Source organism: Stenella coeruleoalba, assembly GCF_951394435.1.
Source record: "Stenella coeruleoalba genome assembly, chromosome: 18".
NCBI lineage: Eukaryota > Metazoa > Chordata > Mammalia > Artiodactyla > Delphinidae > Stenella > Stenella coeruleoalba.
In genome coordinates, this window is record NC_137164.1 from 74,618,965 (window position 1) to 74,637,677 (window position 18,713).

Here is an 18,713-nt window from a genome sequence, read left to right on the forward strand (position 1 = left end):
CGCTACGCATGTACACTGCTGGGTAGTTTTGTTTTAAGATTCACATATCAATGCAGTGATTTAATTCCTGAAATCATCAGTCGGATATTTTTGGCATCTTATCCTGTTTCTAAATTCACATGGTTTAATTATAAGAAAATGATTTTGTAAGTCAGTATGGAATGTCCTAGGCATCCAGCAAGATTTCCATCAACTTATTGCCACGTGGCACGGGTGTTCCACAGCAGTCTGGCTGAGTCATCGTAAAGGATGGAGATGTTAATAGTGGAGCCCGATGTCTCACAACTGACAACTCACTCTCTGAAATGAGACAAAAGTGCGTGTGCAGTAGGATGTGAATGTAAGGTCCTATCGGGGTGTCAGGCGAGCACGGTCCTCTCCAGCATCTGACAGCATCAGATGCATCAGAATGCATGTAGCGAATCTGCACTAATAAGATCGGAACCATCAGTTTCATATGCAGAAAAATGACACTTCTTCATAGGCGAGACTTGCTATTCACTCTTAATTAGAGGCAACAAATGTTTTGTGTAGGGAAAAAGTAAGGATAGCCTTGAAGAATCTGAAGCCTGGTTTAATCTGTTGGGTAGTCTGTATCTGGTCTAAATACTGCCTTCCTGAATGGCAGAGAAGGCTGATCTCTACTTTGATGCTCTGAAATGAATGTAAGGTGAATTAGCCGGGTTAAGGGGATTTACGGCTTAAGTTTTCATTTGGGAATTCTCCTTAGATTTGTTCTACTGAGAATTCAGTTTGTACACTATTAGTTATGAACAGTTAGTGGTGTGTATGCACGTTTGTTGAATTTCCAAGGATTTTAAACAGAAGAGAGTGTTTTGCTGTATATTATATTGAAATGATATCCAAGTTTCTTATGATTTCCATTTGTTTCTCATTGATGCAATCAGGTAGCACTTAATAATGTACTTACGGAATGTTATAATGTATTTGGACCTTTTTTTAGGTCGAAGTCCAATTTGAGAATCTGATGAATGGCGTAAACTCACACACAGTTTTCCATATAATTTGGGGGACTTATAGACTCTCCCCTCAAAGAAATAAATGTTCCTGGACTGTATTAACTTCTCAATTTGTTGATTAAACAGGTTAATAAATTCTGAAATAATACCGCCTATGTGGTTCATAGTCCCCTGGTAGTTCTTGAGGATTTTTAAGTCAAATTTTTTTTTTTTTGTAATTACTTTGTTGTTGACCTTTTCTTAAATAGAAAATTATCTTTTTAATTTTAGATAAAATCTGTGATTTTTAAAAACCTACAGAGATACCACCTGATAGACGAGTAACGTAATTTTTACTACACTAATATAACAGTAAGAATGTTAATCTTTTTAAGATTATTTTCAGCGGATTAGATTTGCAGCTCTAACTGAGAATTTGTCAAGAATCTCATCCATTAGAGACAGGAAGTCAGTATCTTACTCTATGAAGCTCTAGGGGCCTGAAGATAGAGCATCGTCCTCTGCACTGCAGGCAAACCATCAAAAATACCTCCTGGATTATGGTTTATACCTACACCGTTTGCATAGATCACCTATAATACTTTACCTAGCATCTTAGGACAGTTTTCGAATTCCATCTATAGGTTGTTTTTGCTTTTTGTGCAGGGGGATTTGTCATGATTTCTGTACCATCTCGTATTTCCCAGGATGAAAAAGCCTGAAATTCAAATCAAGGGTGTGTGTGTGTGTGTGTGTGTGTGTGTGTGATTATTTTCTTCTTAAATTATTTAACCAGAAGGCTTTTTAAAAAAAGTCAGATGCCGTCTATGACTTTTTAAAAGGACTAGATTGTAGCCATAAATAGTTATAAATGGTTCTTACAAAAGTATAATTTGTTTTATCTTTTGCAAGGAAATGAGGTCCGTCAGGTTAACTCTTTGAGTTGAAAATTTGAGGATTAATCCTCTCCAATGGTGGCAGTCATTGGGCGCATCCCAGGTGATGAAAATCGCCCATTATTGGGACTTGAAATTCTCCAAACGACCTAAGCGCTTAAGCCCCCCAACCCGAATCCCGCCCTGCTTCCTTATAGATGGGCACCTTCGCCTTAGCTGAGGGCTCGCCGTCATTCTCTCCAACAGGAAGGGTTAAGGTGAGCAATGTTTCCCTCCTTCCTGAGTCAGATGGTGAGGAAAGATTTTATTGAAAAGGAGCCACGCGATTTGTCAGATGTCTGCATGCCCCTACCCCCAACCCCGCCCTGCCACGTCTGTAATGGAACTTGAGTAGTTGTCACCTAACTCCAGATTTAAGTATTTTTTACTCCCTGCGACTGTCCGCATCATTGACTAGCTGGTCTGTATGAATTCTCGTTAATTCAGGGTGGGGCTCAGTGGGGCCCTGTGACCACTGCAAAGCAGAGGGATATCAAAATTAAATACTTTTTCCAAACCACACACCGCTCTCCCAGTCCATTCAAGGAATCTCAGTGAGGGATTTTACGGGCTGCAATAGGTTAAGAAACTATCTAAATGGTAGGCCGGGTGATAAGAAAGTGAAGTGTGGAGAAAATGTCTAGAAATTAAATGTGTTTTTTTCACTGTTATTTTGATAAGAAAATTGGAAATTAATTTCCCAAAGAAAACATCTGAGCATACGATATATTTAACATCACTTGAGAATCCTAAGTAAAATCTCATTCTCTGTCTCTCAGTCGACATATATTTTGTAAACTGTTATTAAAAGTTCAAAAAAGGTCATGGAGCTTATCTGTCCTCATTTCAGACACAAAAGTACAAAGTGAAACCTGAAGGAGGGACTGAATGTGTAAATAAATCTGATTAAACCCCAAATATTTACTTATTAGTTTCAACTTTCCCCCTTAGCACTTTACTAAAATGATTATAAAGATTTAAGTTCTTTGATGGATATTACAAGTCGAAAAGAAAAATAATCTATACCAACAGTCCATACGTAATTAAGAGTTGGTAAAATGATATTTTGTACATTGCCTTATTAATTGTAAAGTACTTAATTCTTAATAAATGAATTTATATCATTAATTCCCAAATGCCTTATAGAAATACTAAAACAGCTGCTGTGCATTTGTGAGAAAATGAAAATAGACATTCAGTATTTTTCCATTTATTGTGTGATATCTTTCTTCATTAACTGTATTTGGGGGGGTGAAAGATTTAATAATCAAGAAGAGTACAAAGGGTTATAGGCAAGTCTTACCTATTATCTAACACGATTAACATTTGTCACTTTTGCTTCCGATTTTTTTAATGCAAAAGAAATAGAAAATTGCAGCTAAAAGCCGAAGTTACTTTCGTTTATCTACATAAGTCGATTCCTCTCCTTCCTGCCCAGAGACAACAATATTATCAATATTTTGTAAATTTTCCAGTTTTAAAAATTAATCTAGATATTGGTGTTTCATAACGAGTATATAACACTGTGAGTCATTAAAGAATTAAAGAAATGGTATCATAGAGTACATTGTACACTGTACTTCCCTTTTTAACCCCACATAGTTTTTGAGATTTAACTATATTGATGCGTAATGAGCTAATTGATTCTTTGTAACTGCTACACTAATTCCCCTGAAGAGAAACCACAATACCCTCATCTATTTCCTTTTAGATGGACACTTACGTCTGTTTTCATTTCAATTACAGTGTCACATCCTGAGATATATGTTTAGAATTGTCCCTGGGGTATATATTTAGTAGCAGAGTTGTGGGGAGAATATTAATTTGCATTTCCCTGATTACAAGTGACGTTGTACATGGCAATGCAGATTCTACACTGCCTGGTGGTGATGTGCTCATATGTGTGCGGTGATATTTGTTCAGTTATATACAATGACCTGGCTTCAGGGACTTACCATAGACATTCTTGCCCTATTCCAAGGTCATCTTACATTTTTTCCTAAACCTTTCGATTTTCAATACATCGGGAATTTATTTTTGTTTATATGAGAAATTGATATAATGTTATATTTTAAATGGATATTCAACTATTCCTATCCCATTTATTAGAAATGCTTTTTCACCTCCTCCTGATGTTTAATCTATTTGACTAAAGCTGTATCAATAATATATTGTTTTAATAAGTTCTCATAATAAGTTCTTACTTTTCTTATTTGTTTTGGTTTCTCTGGATCTTTATTTTTGCATATGAATTTTATAGTCATTTTGACTTAGTCCATAAAAGAAATTCATTTGAGATTTTGATGAGAACTACATTTATAGATTAATTTGGGGAGAATTGGCCTTTTTAGACTGTTGATTCTTTGCTTCCATAAATATGATCTATATTTCTTAATGCATATTCTTTTATTTCTTAAATATGTTTGTGTTTTTTCTATCAATTTCTTGCACACTTCTATTTGATTATTTTCTAAGTACTTTGTACTTTCTCTTGCTATGATGAGTGCTATTTTTCTATTATATTTTAATTTGTTTATTGGGATACTCAATCTTGAGTTTCATATGTTGATCTTATATCAGGAAACCCTGCTGACTTTTCTTATTAGTTCTAATAATTTTCCTGTGGAATATAATAATGTAAATGATCATAATTATCTTTTTTGTCTTCCTTATCATTTATGTCTTCTACTTCTTCTTATTTTATTACATTGGCTAGCACTGCCAATACAATGTTGAAAATTTGTGGTGTTAGTAGATATTCTTGTCTTGTTTCCCAATTAATGTAATACCTCTAATTATTTGTCAGTAAGTAATCTGTTTATGTAGAGTTCCAGTAGATAATCTTTGCTAAATGTTTTCAACCATAGATGTATGCTGTTTCATTGAATGTTTTTCTTTTATCTATTAAGATTATTTCTCCTTTTCTTAGGTTATGTGGCAAATTTTATTGATGTATGTTTTTTGATGTCGAATAATTCTTCATTTTTGGTGTAAACCCTATTTGGTCATGATGAACTAAATTCAATTTTCTAGTCATTATTATGGGTGTTTGCATTTATTTTCATTAGTGCGATAAGATTTTATTTATTTGTTATACAGTCTTTTGCTATTACGTCTATGTTAAAGAGTAAGCTGAGAGCAATTCTGTTTTTCTTCTCTTCTAAAATGGTTTGTGTTAAATGAAGATGATATATGCCTTGAATGCCTGGTGGAATTCTCCCTAAAAATTTTTGGGGAGGTGAAGGGAGAGTTCACCTATGAATACTATTCTAAAATTTATAGGTCTAATCAGATTATTTTCTTTCTTTTTAAAGTCATATATATTCCAGACAGTCGTCCACTTTAAGATTTTAAATGTATTCACCAACTAAATCACACTTTTGTTTTATTTATAATCCTCCAATCAATAGCTCTTATAATTCTAGTTTGACAACTTTACATTCCTGACATTCTTTATTTATGCCTTTGCTCCAGTATCATTGGTAAGTCTTGCCTGAAATTTGCTTGTAAGAATTATTTATTTTCAAAAATCAATTTATTTTTCTTGTTGTCATTTCTCATGTTTATGTTATTTATTTTTACTAAGCTCTGCAGTTTTAGGACACCCTATTTTAACTTTCTTTGAAATTTTCTCCTTTTTTTTTTTCCTGACTTCCTGACTGAAATGTTTGTTTCATACTTTCTGGTGATTACGTTGACCCTGAGCCTATGAAGTGTCTCCTGAGTACCTCCTGGTGCATTCCAGGTGATTTATATGTAGCACTTCCTTCGTTTGTTTAGTTCTAAATATTTTGTCTTTATTTTTGTTTCAGAGATGAAATAACAAGCAGTTTGTCAGGAAAATAAATTTTGCACACCATGTTTTTCCCTCCTTCATCCAAATTGGGGAACTTTTTCCCATTAAATAATGATATTGCTTTGATTCTTATGAATATGGTACGAGTGACTTCTATTTCTGCGTAGACATTTAAATCATGGTGCTTATTGTCATGACAACCAAAACTACACAATTTAACGAAATATCTAAGACAAAACCTGCTTTCTAAATAATTCTCCTTCTGCTTCATTTCGTTACCAAAACACCCATATGTGTAATGATTTCCTAAAGAGCTAAGAACCTTTTCTCTGTAATTGCACATTTGCTTTTCATTTTTTTGTGAGATACTTTTTTTTCAACTAGAAGGATCCAGAGAAATAAAAAATATGAGAGGCTTACCAAAGTAGATGTATATTATATTACTCAAAAATTAAATATTACATAATAAATACAAAATGATGGTTAAAAATTTACCACCCTTATTATAAAAATTACCACGTACCATGGACACAATAATGGTTAAATATAAATATTAATCATGATAATGTGATAAACTGTTTCAAGAATAGTGCAGCTTATTGAACCAGTGAAGAGCTACGTATTTTTCCCTTAAGTGCACGTTTTTAGGCGATGGGAGGAAAAAAAGAGATTTCTTTCAGATCTATGAGAATATGGCATTTTTAGTATCGAACAGTAGTGTTTTTCCTTTTTGATAATGGCTGTTATGTGATTTGCAAATATTATTTGAGAGTCAAATAGATTCAGTATAGTGTGTAAGAAATTCAGTGATTTATAAGGCTACTACAAACCCGCGAGCATTCCTCTCTAGCTCTTTCTTGAGCCAAGAGCGCAGAGGCTAAAGCTTGTGTATTTTATACAAAGGATAAAATTCATCGCATTGCTGGCCGTGCCCACACTCTTGTTTCATTTCTCACTGGGGAAATGCATTTGGCCTCTTTTCAACCCCCTGATACCCTGCCCTGCTGGATAGAGTTAACCAAATCTGTATTTATTATGCTCCTCTGTGCCTGTCATTTGAGTGTAGTGGCAGTTCTGCCAAAATAAATAACGCCGCCGTGCAGCTCAGAGATGAGAGGAGGGTGTCCCATTCTGGGTCTTGGTGACCCTGCCGCTCCCTGAAGAAAACACCAGGAAGGAAATGTCAGTCCCACAATTTAAATCTTGTTTGCCTTTTCCTAATATAATTTTCTCATCGAGAAGGATGGGCTTTTCAACGAAAGGACATTTTTAGTTTTTGTTAGCTGCACGCTTTTAACTTTTCTCTCTTCACGTACAGTCTTATTAAAAATACATTTTCCAAGCAGACGGGAGAAGTGGGGGAGGTGCATTTATTGTGGTTATTGTTTGCTGGATGTTACCTGTAAGCGAGCCAGGCTTCGAGCTGGAGATTATTACATTTAATATTGACATTGGCATGAGGAAGGAATTATTGTCTCCCCTCTTCAGATAGGGAAACCGGAGTTCAGAGAGGTTTAGTAATTGGCCCAAGTCACACAGCCAGGAAGAAGTGGTCGATTTGGAGTATGAACCCCACTATGTCAGACTTGACACCTGAGTTTTTCCAAAAATGTCTCCCACATGGAAATGGTCAGAAAATGATTTTAAAAAGCATAGTTTTAAAGCTACCTTAAAAAAATATAAATGGTTTCTTTATTTCCCTCCAAAATTATTATTCAAAGTTTAACATATCTATATATCGACATGGCCCTGAGGGTGCGATTGTCCTCTGTTCTTCGTATCTGCGTCTCTAGCAGCCGGCAGAGTGCTTTGCAAACGTAGGTGCTCAGTACCTATCCATTCAAAAGGTGAATGAGCTAATGAAGTAGTTCGAAGCCACTCTCAAGTGAGGCAGTGTTGCTAGATTGCAAAAGTGGCCCCAACTGCTCGTTCTCTGCATCCATGCCCTGTCCAATACAGCTCTGACGCTTCTCTGATCAAGAGTTTAGGTCCGTTTTCACTTCCTTCGAATCTGAGCTGCCCTCGTGACTTGCTGTAGCTGAGAGAATACAGCAAAAATGATGGCGTGCCAGCTCTAAGGCCTCGCACTAGTCTAAGGTCCCGGTCATTGCCACTCGCGCATAAGCCCGGGCTCTCCTGCGGACAGTGAGAGGCACTGTTAGCCAGCCAACAGCCGGCCAACCCCAAGGCACTGAGCGGAGGAGGTTATCCTGCACCTGCCAACACCCCCGCCAGGCCACCCACACTGACAAAAGGACTTAGAACCATAATAAGTACTTCATGTTTTTGGGCGCTGAGTTTTGGGGTGGCTGGTTACCCAGCAATATCCACTTGCTACAAGTCACTATCTCCTTAATTTAACTTTGAGCCACAAGTCGTGAGCACATATACTTGAAGGTGATTGCTGGAAAGACAGGTGTCCATTTCATAGGTGGTGGGAGGGATTCTGAGATGATCTCCCATCCCAGTACTTTCATACTCTGTCTCCATCATCTTCTGGGGGGCAGTAAAGTCACAAACCTTTGGGTAATAAGAATTTATGATTTTCAAACCTTGCTATTAAATTGCAAAGGTATCCTGAAGTGCTCTTTAAAATCTTAAATAGCAGAAGCCTCATAAAAAGGGGAGGAGGGCGGTGTATTCAAAGAGAATTCTTATGAAGGGAGAAAAGGAACCCTATTAAGAAAAGCATGATCGTTTTACAGTTGTGTAGCAAATCAGCAGGGTGTATACCTTAAACTGACACAATGTTGTATGTAATTAAATCTTAGTGAAGCTGGCGAAAAAAAAGAAAAGCGTGATCACTGAAAAATGAAACGGCACTTTTTACTGTAGTTTACAACTAGTGGGTTGAAATGTTATGTAGATCTCATGTTTTGTGTATGTGTATGTATGTTCAAGTACATGGTAGTTAATTTATGAATACAGCAAATTTACCTTTTAGCTGTGTTTTCATTTTTTAAAAGGGTGATAGAAATCAAGAGATCTGGATTTCTATTCTGCGCCTGACACAACATTAATGAAATTGTTAGTAAGACCTTTATGTCTCGTGAATATTAATTTTCTCAGTCTCTGAAACTGTGATGATCGCATTTCATTTACCTACAAATGGAGCCTTGGCTCATCTCTCTGGCTTGGTTTTGCTTTCAGGACCCGTGAGTCTGTGATTCCTGGTCAGGGTATTTTGGAAGATGTCAGTCGCATCCAGATACCTGGTGGCTCACTGCTTTATGCCCGGGGGTGAACTCTGAGTCAGCCCCCTCCAACACAGGTTATGCTGAAATGCGTCAGATTCAATGGATCCTTGAGTCTTAGTAGAACTGGTAGTACCACTATTAATAGGTGAAATTTAAAGGCTGCAGATCAGATCACACCTGCAAATTCTCACAACCACGCCTGGATTAGTTCAGCTCTTCCAGTGGCTCTAGCCTAACAAGACCAGGCTCCAGAGAAGGTCAGGAACTCCAGGGAGGGTCAAGACTTTTGCCTGTGTTGCAGGCCTCATCCACAAGTATTTGTGGCAACGCATGGCTGGCTTTCTCTGCAGAACAGTGTGTGCCTGCTAGCACTTGCCCACCCGTTCACATAGGGCATTCACGTAGGGGGCACTCCCCTCCCCATAATTAGTAATCATCCCTTTTCGAAAGATCACAGAAACTGCAGATGAAGTACTTTGATGGCATTCTGAAAACTACTCCCACCCAACTTACCTGGATTACCCACCCCTATGGAATCCTGCCTTTACTCTGCCTTCCAAACCAGACCCACCCAATTGGGTTTTATACCTTTTGAGTTTCCCTGCGTCTATCCAGAGCATCCCCTGCCTGACCTTGGCCACATACCTTGACTCACAATCTCCCCTGTGAACCTCGGGCTTGTCTAAAGCCAAAACGTGACCTTCAGATACACCTTCAGAGTTCACTCTTCTTCCAAGCCTGTCCTCTACCTGATGCCTCCTTTGGGTCAGGTGGCGTGGATCTCCCAAACACCCGGGGTCAACCTGATCTGACTTCTGAATCCTGCTGTTGTATTTCGTCTTGCAGTCATCTACCAACTGACACAGACCAAAAGGAAAGGAGACATATCTGCTTGATATGAGACTGAAATATACATTTCCTGGGAAAGACACATAAGCTACGGAATTCCCGCATCTCTGTATAGGTTTTTATTTTGACAGTTGACAGTTTACAAAAGGTCGTTCAAAAGCGATGATACAGGGTCCTAGGTTGGAGGCATACGGAGGTAGCACCGCTTGTTATTGTTTGGCGTATAGAATATGGTTGGTCCCTGACTTTGAAACAGCAAGGATAATGACACGTAACCTACAGCTGAGTTGATTTCACGTCGTTGCTTTGTTTCTCTTCTTTGAAAACCTTTCAGGCACGGTGTGCTTCTCTGGTTGATGTGTCCCTGAAGGAGCTCCGTCGCCCCTCCTTACACCTACATACATCAGTAACACGGAACCTCCCTCTAGCTTCTCTCTGACTCACTTATCCAGAGAGTTGGTTGAACACAAGAACTTACTTCTCTTTATTTTTGTTGGAGGGACTAAGGGCACTAGTCTGAAGGCATCCCCAAGAAATACAACTCTGCTTTCGAAGAGTCAGCAGACATGGGAGGACGTTAGATACAAATCTCAGACACACATGGAAACGATAGCGGCATAAACGCTGCTGTGATTATATTCAACTGCTAGAAGAATGTATTTCCATCTCAACCTCAGGGTCCCTCAGACATCTTGCTTGTAATTTTCTTGCCTACTCGTGTCTTTATATTAATAAATGAAGCTTGAGCCGCTTGTGGGAGCCAAGGCCAACCATAGGAAGGGTCCCTATTCCAACATCATGGCGGACGGGGCAGTACCCAAGCAAGCATGCATTTGAGTGCCTCTGAGTTAACAAATATTCAGCCCCAGGTCTCTCTGTCCCTGTGCATAGCTGTGATCCTAGCGAGCGTACCATTTTCTTACTGTTTTATTGAGGGTTAACAAGGCTGAAGTGCACATATTCTGTAGAGTTCAGCGATGTTACACACGCAACCTGGCATATCCCCCCCCCCCCCCACAGAGCTAGATGTGGACTCTTCCTCTGCCCACTGGGTTACGTCTGGCTTCCTTTGCTGAATGTTCCTTATGTGAGATGCATCTACAACGTTGAGTGCAGCCGTAACCCGTCCTTATTCTACTTCCGAGTAGTGTTCTTTTGTAAAAACGTGCGTGGACATACCACTAGTTAGTTCCGTATTCAATTACTGATGGACACTTTGGTTGTCTCCAGTTTTGGGCTCTGTAGATAAGAAGCCATGTATGTTCCCATGCATGACTTCTAGGGGACAGGCACTCATTACCCCGGATACCCGCCCGGAGTGGGATTTCTGGGTCATTCAGTAGATGTGCGTTAAGCTTTAGCAGACGAGGTCAAACCATGTTCCAAATTTCAGATCTAAGCTGTGACCAGCATCGTGTGAGGGTTCCAGTTGCTCCACGTCCCGTACATACAGCTTTGCATCTGGATTTTTTCACTGTGGTAACTATTTATCCATATTTCTATCTAATCTTCATAACTATGGCTTTTAATAACCACAGAATACTTAGGAGGAGCAATGATGTCATAAATTAGTTAAATGGTCTGCATTATTCTCAAATGAGGGTTATTTCAGACTAGGAAGGTAAGAGTTCATATAAACTAAATATCATTTGTGGTTTGAAAGAAGTAAAGTATGTGGTAGGTTATTCTTGTTTCTAAAGATGCTTTTGTTAACAATACACGTGTGTGTGTGTGTGTGTGTGTGTGTGTGTGTGTGTGTATCTCACTGTTTTAAAAGCAGCTCGTAGTGAATGAGGACATAGGTTTATTAAAAGTACTAAGTATTGGTGCTTTTCAGCTGTGAGTTGTAGCTTTCACTGATAGGAAGGGTTTAAGTGATTTTTTTGATTATTTGTGCTCTTACTACCCCTAGAAAGGGCTCCCTTCCTGGTTTCTCTGTAGGTCAGAACTAGCTTTGTTTATAAGACCAGCAATTGGAAGTGGCTTTATATGATACTGCATCAATAAAACATTAGCTCTGGTTTTCACCCTCATGCCAGGATTTCTGTGCACATCCAGGCTAATTAGCTACAGTTTTCACTTCAAGGGCTCTCCAGTTTTTAACTTCCTAACTTGTATTTCCAGTGGGGGGAAAAATACAAAGGAGGACGGGTTTAAGAACAATGTTGGTATGCATGATGCCGTAGGACAGTTGGACGCAGAGGGCTGCTTTGGTAACCACTAGCCCCACCTGTCACCCAGCTTCTAATGAAACTTGTCAGCAACTGCAGACTTCTTCCCTAATTTCTGAGGTGTTTTCAGAAAATGGTAAGTCTCAGGTACTTTCTTCCGTCGAAGAATAAAAGGCAGGAACTTCTGAAAATACGCAATCCTGGAGCCACGTCTCCATCCCAAGTTCCTCTAAGACTAGAGAAGACCCTTGCAGAGTCAGATAAGCTGTGTGGGCAGAGGTAGCCACCGTGCGCTTTGCCGATTACAAACAAAGCTTATTTTAACCAAATTCTTCAGCGTATTGGTAGTAGAGCTTGCAAACGCCATAGCATAGCCCAACTTCTCCAGGGACGTTGCACCACTAACCTCTGCGCAAGGCCATCTGGTCCCCAGGGCAGTGTGTCTGGACAGCCAGATTGCTCAAGTCTGGAATGCTTTTATATTTCACTCTTACCCCATCTGGAGTCTGACCCGTCAACGATCAGCCAAAGAGGCTGATTCAGCTCTGGCTCCATCTGAGGGTTTTGTGCCAAACAGGATTCAGCTCTTCCCTAGACTGACTTTTAGTTACTTAGTTCATCTCCCTGCCTGGGGACGATCGAGGACAAAACCTGATGTGTGCAAATCCCCGGACCGCTCTGTCCAAATAAAATGAGTTCATCCACGTTCCAAAGTGGACAGTCTCTTTGATTCAGACTTTCCCCTTTCTCATACCCACAAACCTGGAAGGCAAATCAAAACGAGGCAGATGCCTTGGCATTTAACATTTTGTCTGATATAGAAGGTGGTGTATTTTACTAATGAGTTAATGTGGGTTAGAGTTTTGTTAACCATCAGGAAAGCCCTCAGGAGAATTCTAAGGCAGAATTTGAACTAAAACAGATCATCTTATTAATATGTTAATTTTGCCTAATGGATTGAATCCCGGTTCATCTGATGACCTCTGTCTGCTCCTCCGTCCTAGAAATTGGATGTTGAGTTAAATGCCTGTGTAATATGAGTCAAGATAGCAGTAAGAGAAATGACAGAATGGGCATTTTGCTGGCTACAGGTTCTTAGAACCCTCCTGCCAAGGCTGCCATTGCAATGACAGTCACATATTTCACTCAATCATAAAAGATGAAATAGATTTTTGAAAAAAACGAACACCTTATATCTGTCAGTAGTTGCAAAAATAATCGTTAAAATGCATTAAACCTGCATTAAATGTTTTCCTGACAATGGTTTTTCCTTTCTTCCCATCTTTTCCTCTTTAAATTTTTATTTTGTAACCAAATGTAGTTTGGAATCCAGTGTGTATGAAATGTGAAAAAATCATTTAAAAGGAGTGTTCTTTCAACCAAATATATGCTACTCTAAATTAGTAATTAATTTACTGTCCCCAACCTAAACCAGAATCTTTCAACATTTTACTCACCCACGCACAGCTGGCTAGCCTCAGCATCCTCTGCTGGTCCACACGAAGCCACAATCCTCATGAGAAAGGGAAGGACATATGTCATGAGGTCCTGCCACCCATAGCTCTTCTCCTTACCCCTGACCTCTGTCAGTGTTGTGGGCTGTCACTACAGGACCCCTGCTGCCAAGGCAGCTGGGAACCAGGCAGGGGAACTGGGTCTAAGGGCCTGAGAGGGAGGTCCTGGTACACGCTGGCAGGAGCATTCATGCTTTGGACCAGCACTTGGTCTTCAGGAAGCCCCTCTGCTCCCTCTGGACTCCTCGGGTCCCTGCTGCACCTCCCGTCCCTGGAAAACCAGACACTTGTCTCTACCGTCTCAGCGGGGCTCCACTTTCCTCTTTCTGCCCTGAAGCTTAGGGTTGTCCTTCCTCCACCAACTCAGAAAATGCCCAACATGTGTTTAGCCATGTATGTTTTAAATAAAGGCTAAAGATGGAGAGTGCTATAATACCCACTACAGAACATTTTAAAAATTAATAAATCACCGCTAGGTCTACCATTCGAGACATTTCCAGGTCCTCTTCTCGGGCTGACTGCACTTCTGTCTAAGTCTTCTGGATGTGTAATTGGGGTTATTTATACAGAATTTATAAATTGATTTCTATTAACTTGACAGTTTCTCTAAATTAATCCGTCCTAGGATGGATGCTGTTTAATTAATTGTGTCTTTAGTGTTGGGTATTTGTTATTTTTTTGTTGTTTTACTATAATTAAGATAACAATGAACATCGTTATTCATGTCTTTAATTGCATTTCTGATAATTGCCTTAGTATAGGTTCCTGCTTATGGAAGTCCTGGTGCAAATGATATGAATATTTCAAAGCTTTGTGCCACATAAGCATGTTGTTTTTTAAGAAGGCTCTACCAATTTCAACTGCCAACAAAAGTGTATGGGGATGTCTTTCCCATCATAATTTTTTAAAGTTTATTTCTTTTGCAATTTTCATGAGATTGACATTTTAATATGCCTATTAGCCATTTATATTTCTACTCTTAGCCACCCTCTGTATTTCTATAGCAAGTTTAAACAACTGTTTTTAAAAGCAGCTTTCAGTGATTGGAGACACACTGTGCACCAGCTATTATCCTAGAACTTTCTTTACATTACTTCTAATTGTAGCAAATATCTAGGTGGATGCATGTGACTTGTTATCTCAGTTTTATAAATGATGAAACTGCAGCTCAGAAAATTTAAGTAACTTGCCCAAAGTTATCCAACTAAAAAGTGTTTCAATCAGGATTCCTACCAAGACGGAACAACTCCAGAACTTGACAGGCTTCATCACTAGGCTCCTACAAGTGAAACGATGCAGCTCATTACATGGAAAACACGCACACACACACACAACAGAGCAACAAATCAGCCTAACCCTCAGCACCATGGTTCCCACCGAGTGAACATCATTCCCGGTGTCTTTTTGTGCACATTATAAAGATGGTGGGATGGGGAGAGGCGTGGATGGGTGGAAGATGATGTATGGCTGGACACATAGTCTAGTAGACTGAGAAAAATCTATGAAAATGAAGGAGACAATGCGTTTTTAAATAATACTTACCTCTAACAGAACTTAATTTTATTTTTACAGTTTATCCTGCAAAAGAATTTCGTCTTTGCATAATCATGTTTTTGAATATTTTCTTTTGACGTTTCCCAGAACTGAAAGCAGAAAAAAAATGATCACATTTGTTTTCCTGTACGTGTTTACAGTTTCTGGTTCTAACATTTGGCTCTCTAATCCATGTAGAGTTTATTTGGGCACACAGGGTGAGATACAAAGCTAACTTTATTTTTTTCTTCTAAAATACTGAATCGATTACCTAGAGACATCCAATGAATGCTTCTTTCCTCCCCTCACTGACTTACACTCTTTGCCATGTGACGTTTATATCAAGGGCTTTTAAAATGCTCTTTCCTACTTATGACGTTCATATTTTGTACCATCTACAACAAATAATCTTAGAGAAAGGATATCACAGAATCATTAGCTTGCCTTTTTCTAGAGAAAAAAGTGGCCATGTAAGTGACAAATTATAGCCCCTAATGTATTGTGATTACATCCTGCTTGTGAAAACACAATATAGGTACAAAAAGGGAGTTGGTGGCCAAGGGGGTCTGCAGTTTGGGTACATCAAATTGAGTGGAAACAACAGCAAAACATCTGCACCAGCAGGGAGACTGGTAATGAAACAACGAGCACCATCGTGATGAGGAATTGTCGCTTCCACTGGCAGAAAATGCAGACAGCAGTCCTCCTGATGACGCGCTAGACCAGAGACATGGCAGGGGTGGGGTGACCAGCGTTCCAGAATCATCTGGGGCTTCCTTTGCAAGAAGCACCTCGTGCACACACCCCCGTGCCGCTCCCATATCCCCACAGAATCCAGGTTGTCAGCGTTCCCGGGTCACATGAGGTTTCATTCCTCCTTTCCTCACTTACTGTGTGTGTTCTGACATCTGTGATTTGACCATCCAAGACTGTAGCAAATTCCAAGAGCGATAGTTTACATGGAAGAGAGAAGTCATCACTTAGATAGATTTCGCACCCGAGTTTCATGATCTTCGTTGTTCTTTATTTATAGGACCTCCTTTAGGAAAGTCATAATTTTTGGAGTGGCTCAAACTGATCTATCAAAAAACATGCACGTGGCTTAATTGTAACTTGTATTGTACTTATGTGTAATGGAGAAATGGCTTGATTTACTGCTGGTGAGACCCACTTAACAGGTCGGTCCAAATTCCTTCAGAGAAAGCAGGTCTATTTGAAGGAGACAGACAGAGAGGCTTTCAGAGAAGTAAATATTAAACTACCCATATATCATTACATTTTATACTTAGAAATCAGTGCATTTTTGTTAATGAGTTTGTGTTTGAATCAAAGCATTAAAAGAACACTTTTTCTTCCTAATTTTCAGTTTTCCACCAGATTAAGATAATCATTTGTGTTTTTACTTCAAGTTGCCAGTGACACGCTATGTGGCTGGATTTCTCCAACCTAAAGTAGCAGTGGGAAGCGTTAAGGATGCCTGTTCACTGTGTCCTCTTTCATTTCAGCTCGCAGACATGGGATATTGGAATATTGGACATCTTTGGTTTTGAAGAATTTCAAAAGAATGAATTTGAACAAGTAAGTGGGTTTCTTTTGAAATTTTGTTAACTTGAATGGTTTTTTCAACTAATAAGTTATCTCTCTTTAATTCAGTAAAGGCTATTTGCACTGTTTCTTGGGAATATGTAATTAAAATAAGGAAATAAGGACTCTGCAGTCCTGTTTTAAATTAATGTTCCTGGTTTGTTGACATAGTCATCATTTTTATGTGGTCTTGTAAACTGGCATAATCCTTTTTTTTTTTAAAACAGAGGCACTTGTTTTAAAAGATGGCGTTAGATGAAACCAGAGTTGTGCTTATGGAAATGCCATTTCAGCAGGGTCAGAGACTCGGAGGGTGTCTATTTGAAATCAGTTTGAAGGTCTTTAGAAACTCCAGCCAAAAACCAGGATGGAAATACTTTCTCATGCTAAATGTTCTTATTTGTAGTTTCAACTTTACGTGACATGCGTACATATGACTATGGCCAACTCATAAAAGTACTTTACAGAGGTGTTGATTATTTTTAATCTATTTACAATTTAGGGCACTTGTAAAAGCACTAAATTCTTTAGGTATCAATAATATAGTACAAATAGTTTAATCGAATTAAGTATATCTAAAAATTAAGTGTTAAGGGTAGAAATAAAAGTGGCTTTAGCAGAGAAGGAAAACTAAACCTGTAAGATGGTACAGGTGGGAGGAGAGAAAACCATGCTGCATTAAATTACACGAAGAATTTCAAGTATGCAGTGTTCAGAGTGGTTACTGGCACTGGGTAAGGGATTAAATAGAATGAGGTTGAAACCCAGTTCTGCGACTTGTACTAGCAGAGCTGTCCTGGCCAAGATGAAGAATCTGTAATGAGCTTTGGTTCCTTATCTGTAAAATCAAGATGGTAATAGACCTATGGAGCTGTGAGAGTGAACAAGATGACTGTTATAGAGGTTCTGGTGTCATTTTCCAGCTCACTGTACACATGTAAGAAATGGTGGGTAGCTACCTTCGCTGCTGTCAATGGGAACACCTGAAAACCTTTTCAGATTTGGCCTTTTTTCCTCTAAAAAAGTGGTTCAGGGTCCTCTGAGTAGATCTTAATCATGCCGACTCACTTAATCTAGGGTGAATCATCGTGAATCATTTCTCTACAAAACTTTACAGGAAATCTCGCCTAAAATAAGAACAATGAGACCGGAGATTTCTTCTCCCTTCATGATGCTGTGTCCACGGATTAATGGAAAAGGGAGGACTTTGTGGTTCTATTTATTTATTGCTTATTGTTAAGAAAAATAGTGATGAATATAGGAAGAGGGCAGTTGAAAGAGTCAGCAGCAGGATGTCCAACGAGAAGCATAGGTCTGCAGGCTGCTTCTGGTGACGGATTTCTCAGTGCAAGTATTTGAATGTTGTCTGGCAGTCTTACTGATTCCTTCCATTTTTGCCTTAGAAAACATGCAGGCTCGGGTCTCTAGTGAGACTCACGGTTTCTGCATCTCCCGGTTAAGTGACAGGCAGAAATCACAAGTGGGAGCGTGTCTGCGAGGGCTGGGCTCCCAACCTCCTGCTCCAGACCCAGACTCAGTATCTTATCAAGTCTGTGCCGGCAGCTGAAATGTGCAAAACGTTTACGTTATCTCCTGATTAAAACTTCCTCATTTACTATAATTACGTGTACCCCTTATCATTCTTTCTTGCTGTTAAATATTTTAATTATATATTTTAGAATATATTCATGGCCTGAGATTTTTATTAACAAAGAATGGCATTTTAGATTTTAGATTTTTCAACTCTAAAGAACAAGTCTCTGTTAAATACTAAGAGCTAGTTTTAGGTACTTATGGGTAGAAGCTCAAGACCAACTTTTAGACCTTGATTACAGAAACAGTAAATATTTTTAAAGATCTACCTTTAGTTTGCTTGGCAGGTTTGTCACGCACATTTAGCAGGTTTGCTTAATTATTGGGCGCAATATACCCAGGCATCATTGAGAAGGATAAAATGATTTTCTTTGTGGTTAGTCCAAATCTCATCTTACAGGGTAGTTAGCAAATTCCTCCATTTGCCTGTGAGCTTTTTAAAGGCCATTGGTTTGAATGATATGTTCTAGATTCTTGAGTTGCTAATAGAATGGCGAACTTCCTCATTTCTTATTCCACTGAAAACTTGCAACAGAATGATTAGCAGATCAATATTATATTCAGAATCAAACCCAGAAGAAT

General features: G+C 38.9%; 1 protein-coding gene across 5 annotated transcripts in view; it reads left to right on the forward strand.

Annotated features, from left to right (window-relative positions):
* MYO16 (myosin XVI) overlaps positions 1–18,713 on the forward strand; it is a 641,507-nt gene that overhangs the window by 455,004 nt on the left and 167,790 nt on the right. For all 5 annotated transcript variants that reach the window (XM_079902787.1, XM_079902784.1, XM_079902785.1 and 2 more), the window contains one exon: positions 16,460–16,532. In XM_079902787.1, coding sequence (XP_079758913.1) covers positions 16,460–16,532 — 73 coding nt within the window. The remainder of the gene's footprint in view (positions 1–16,459; positions 16,533–18,713) is intronic.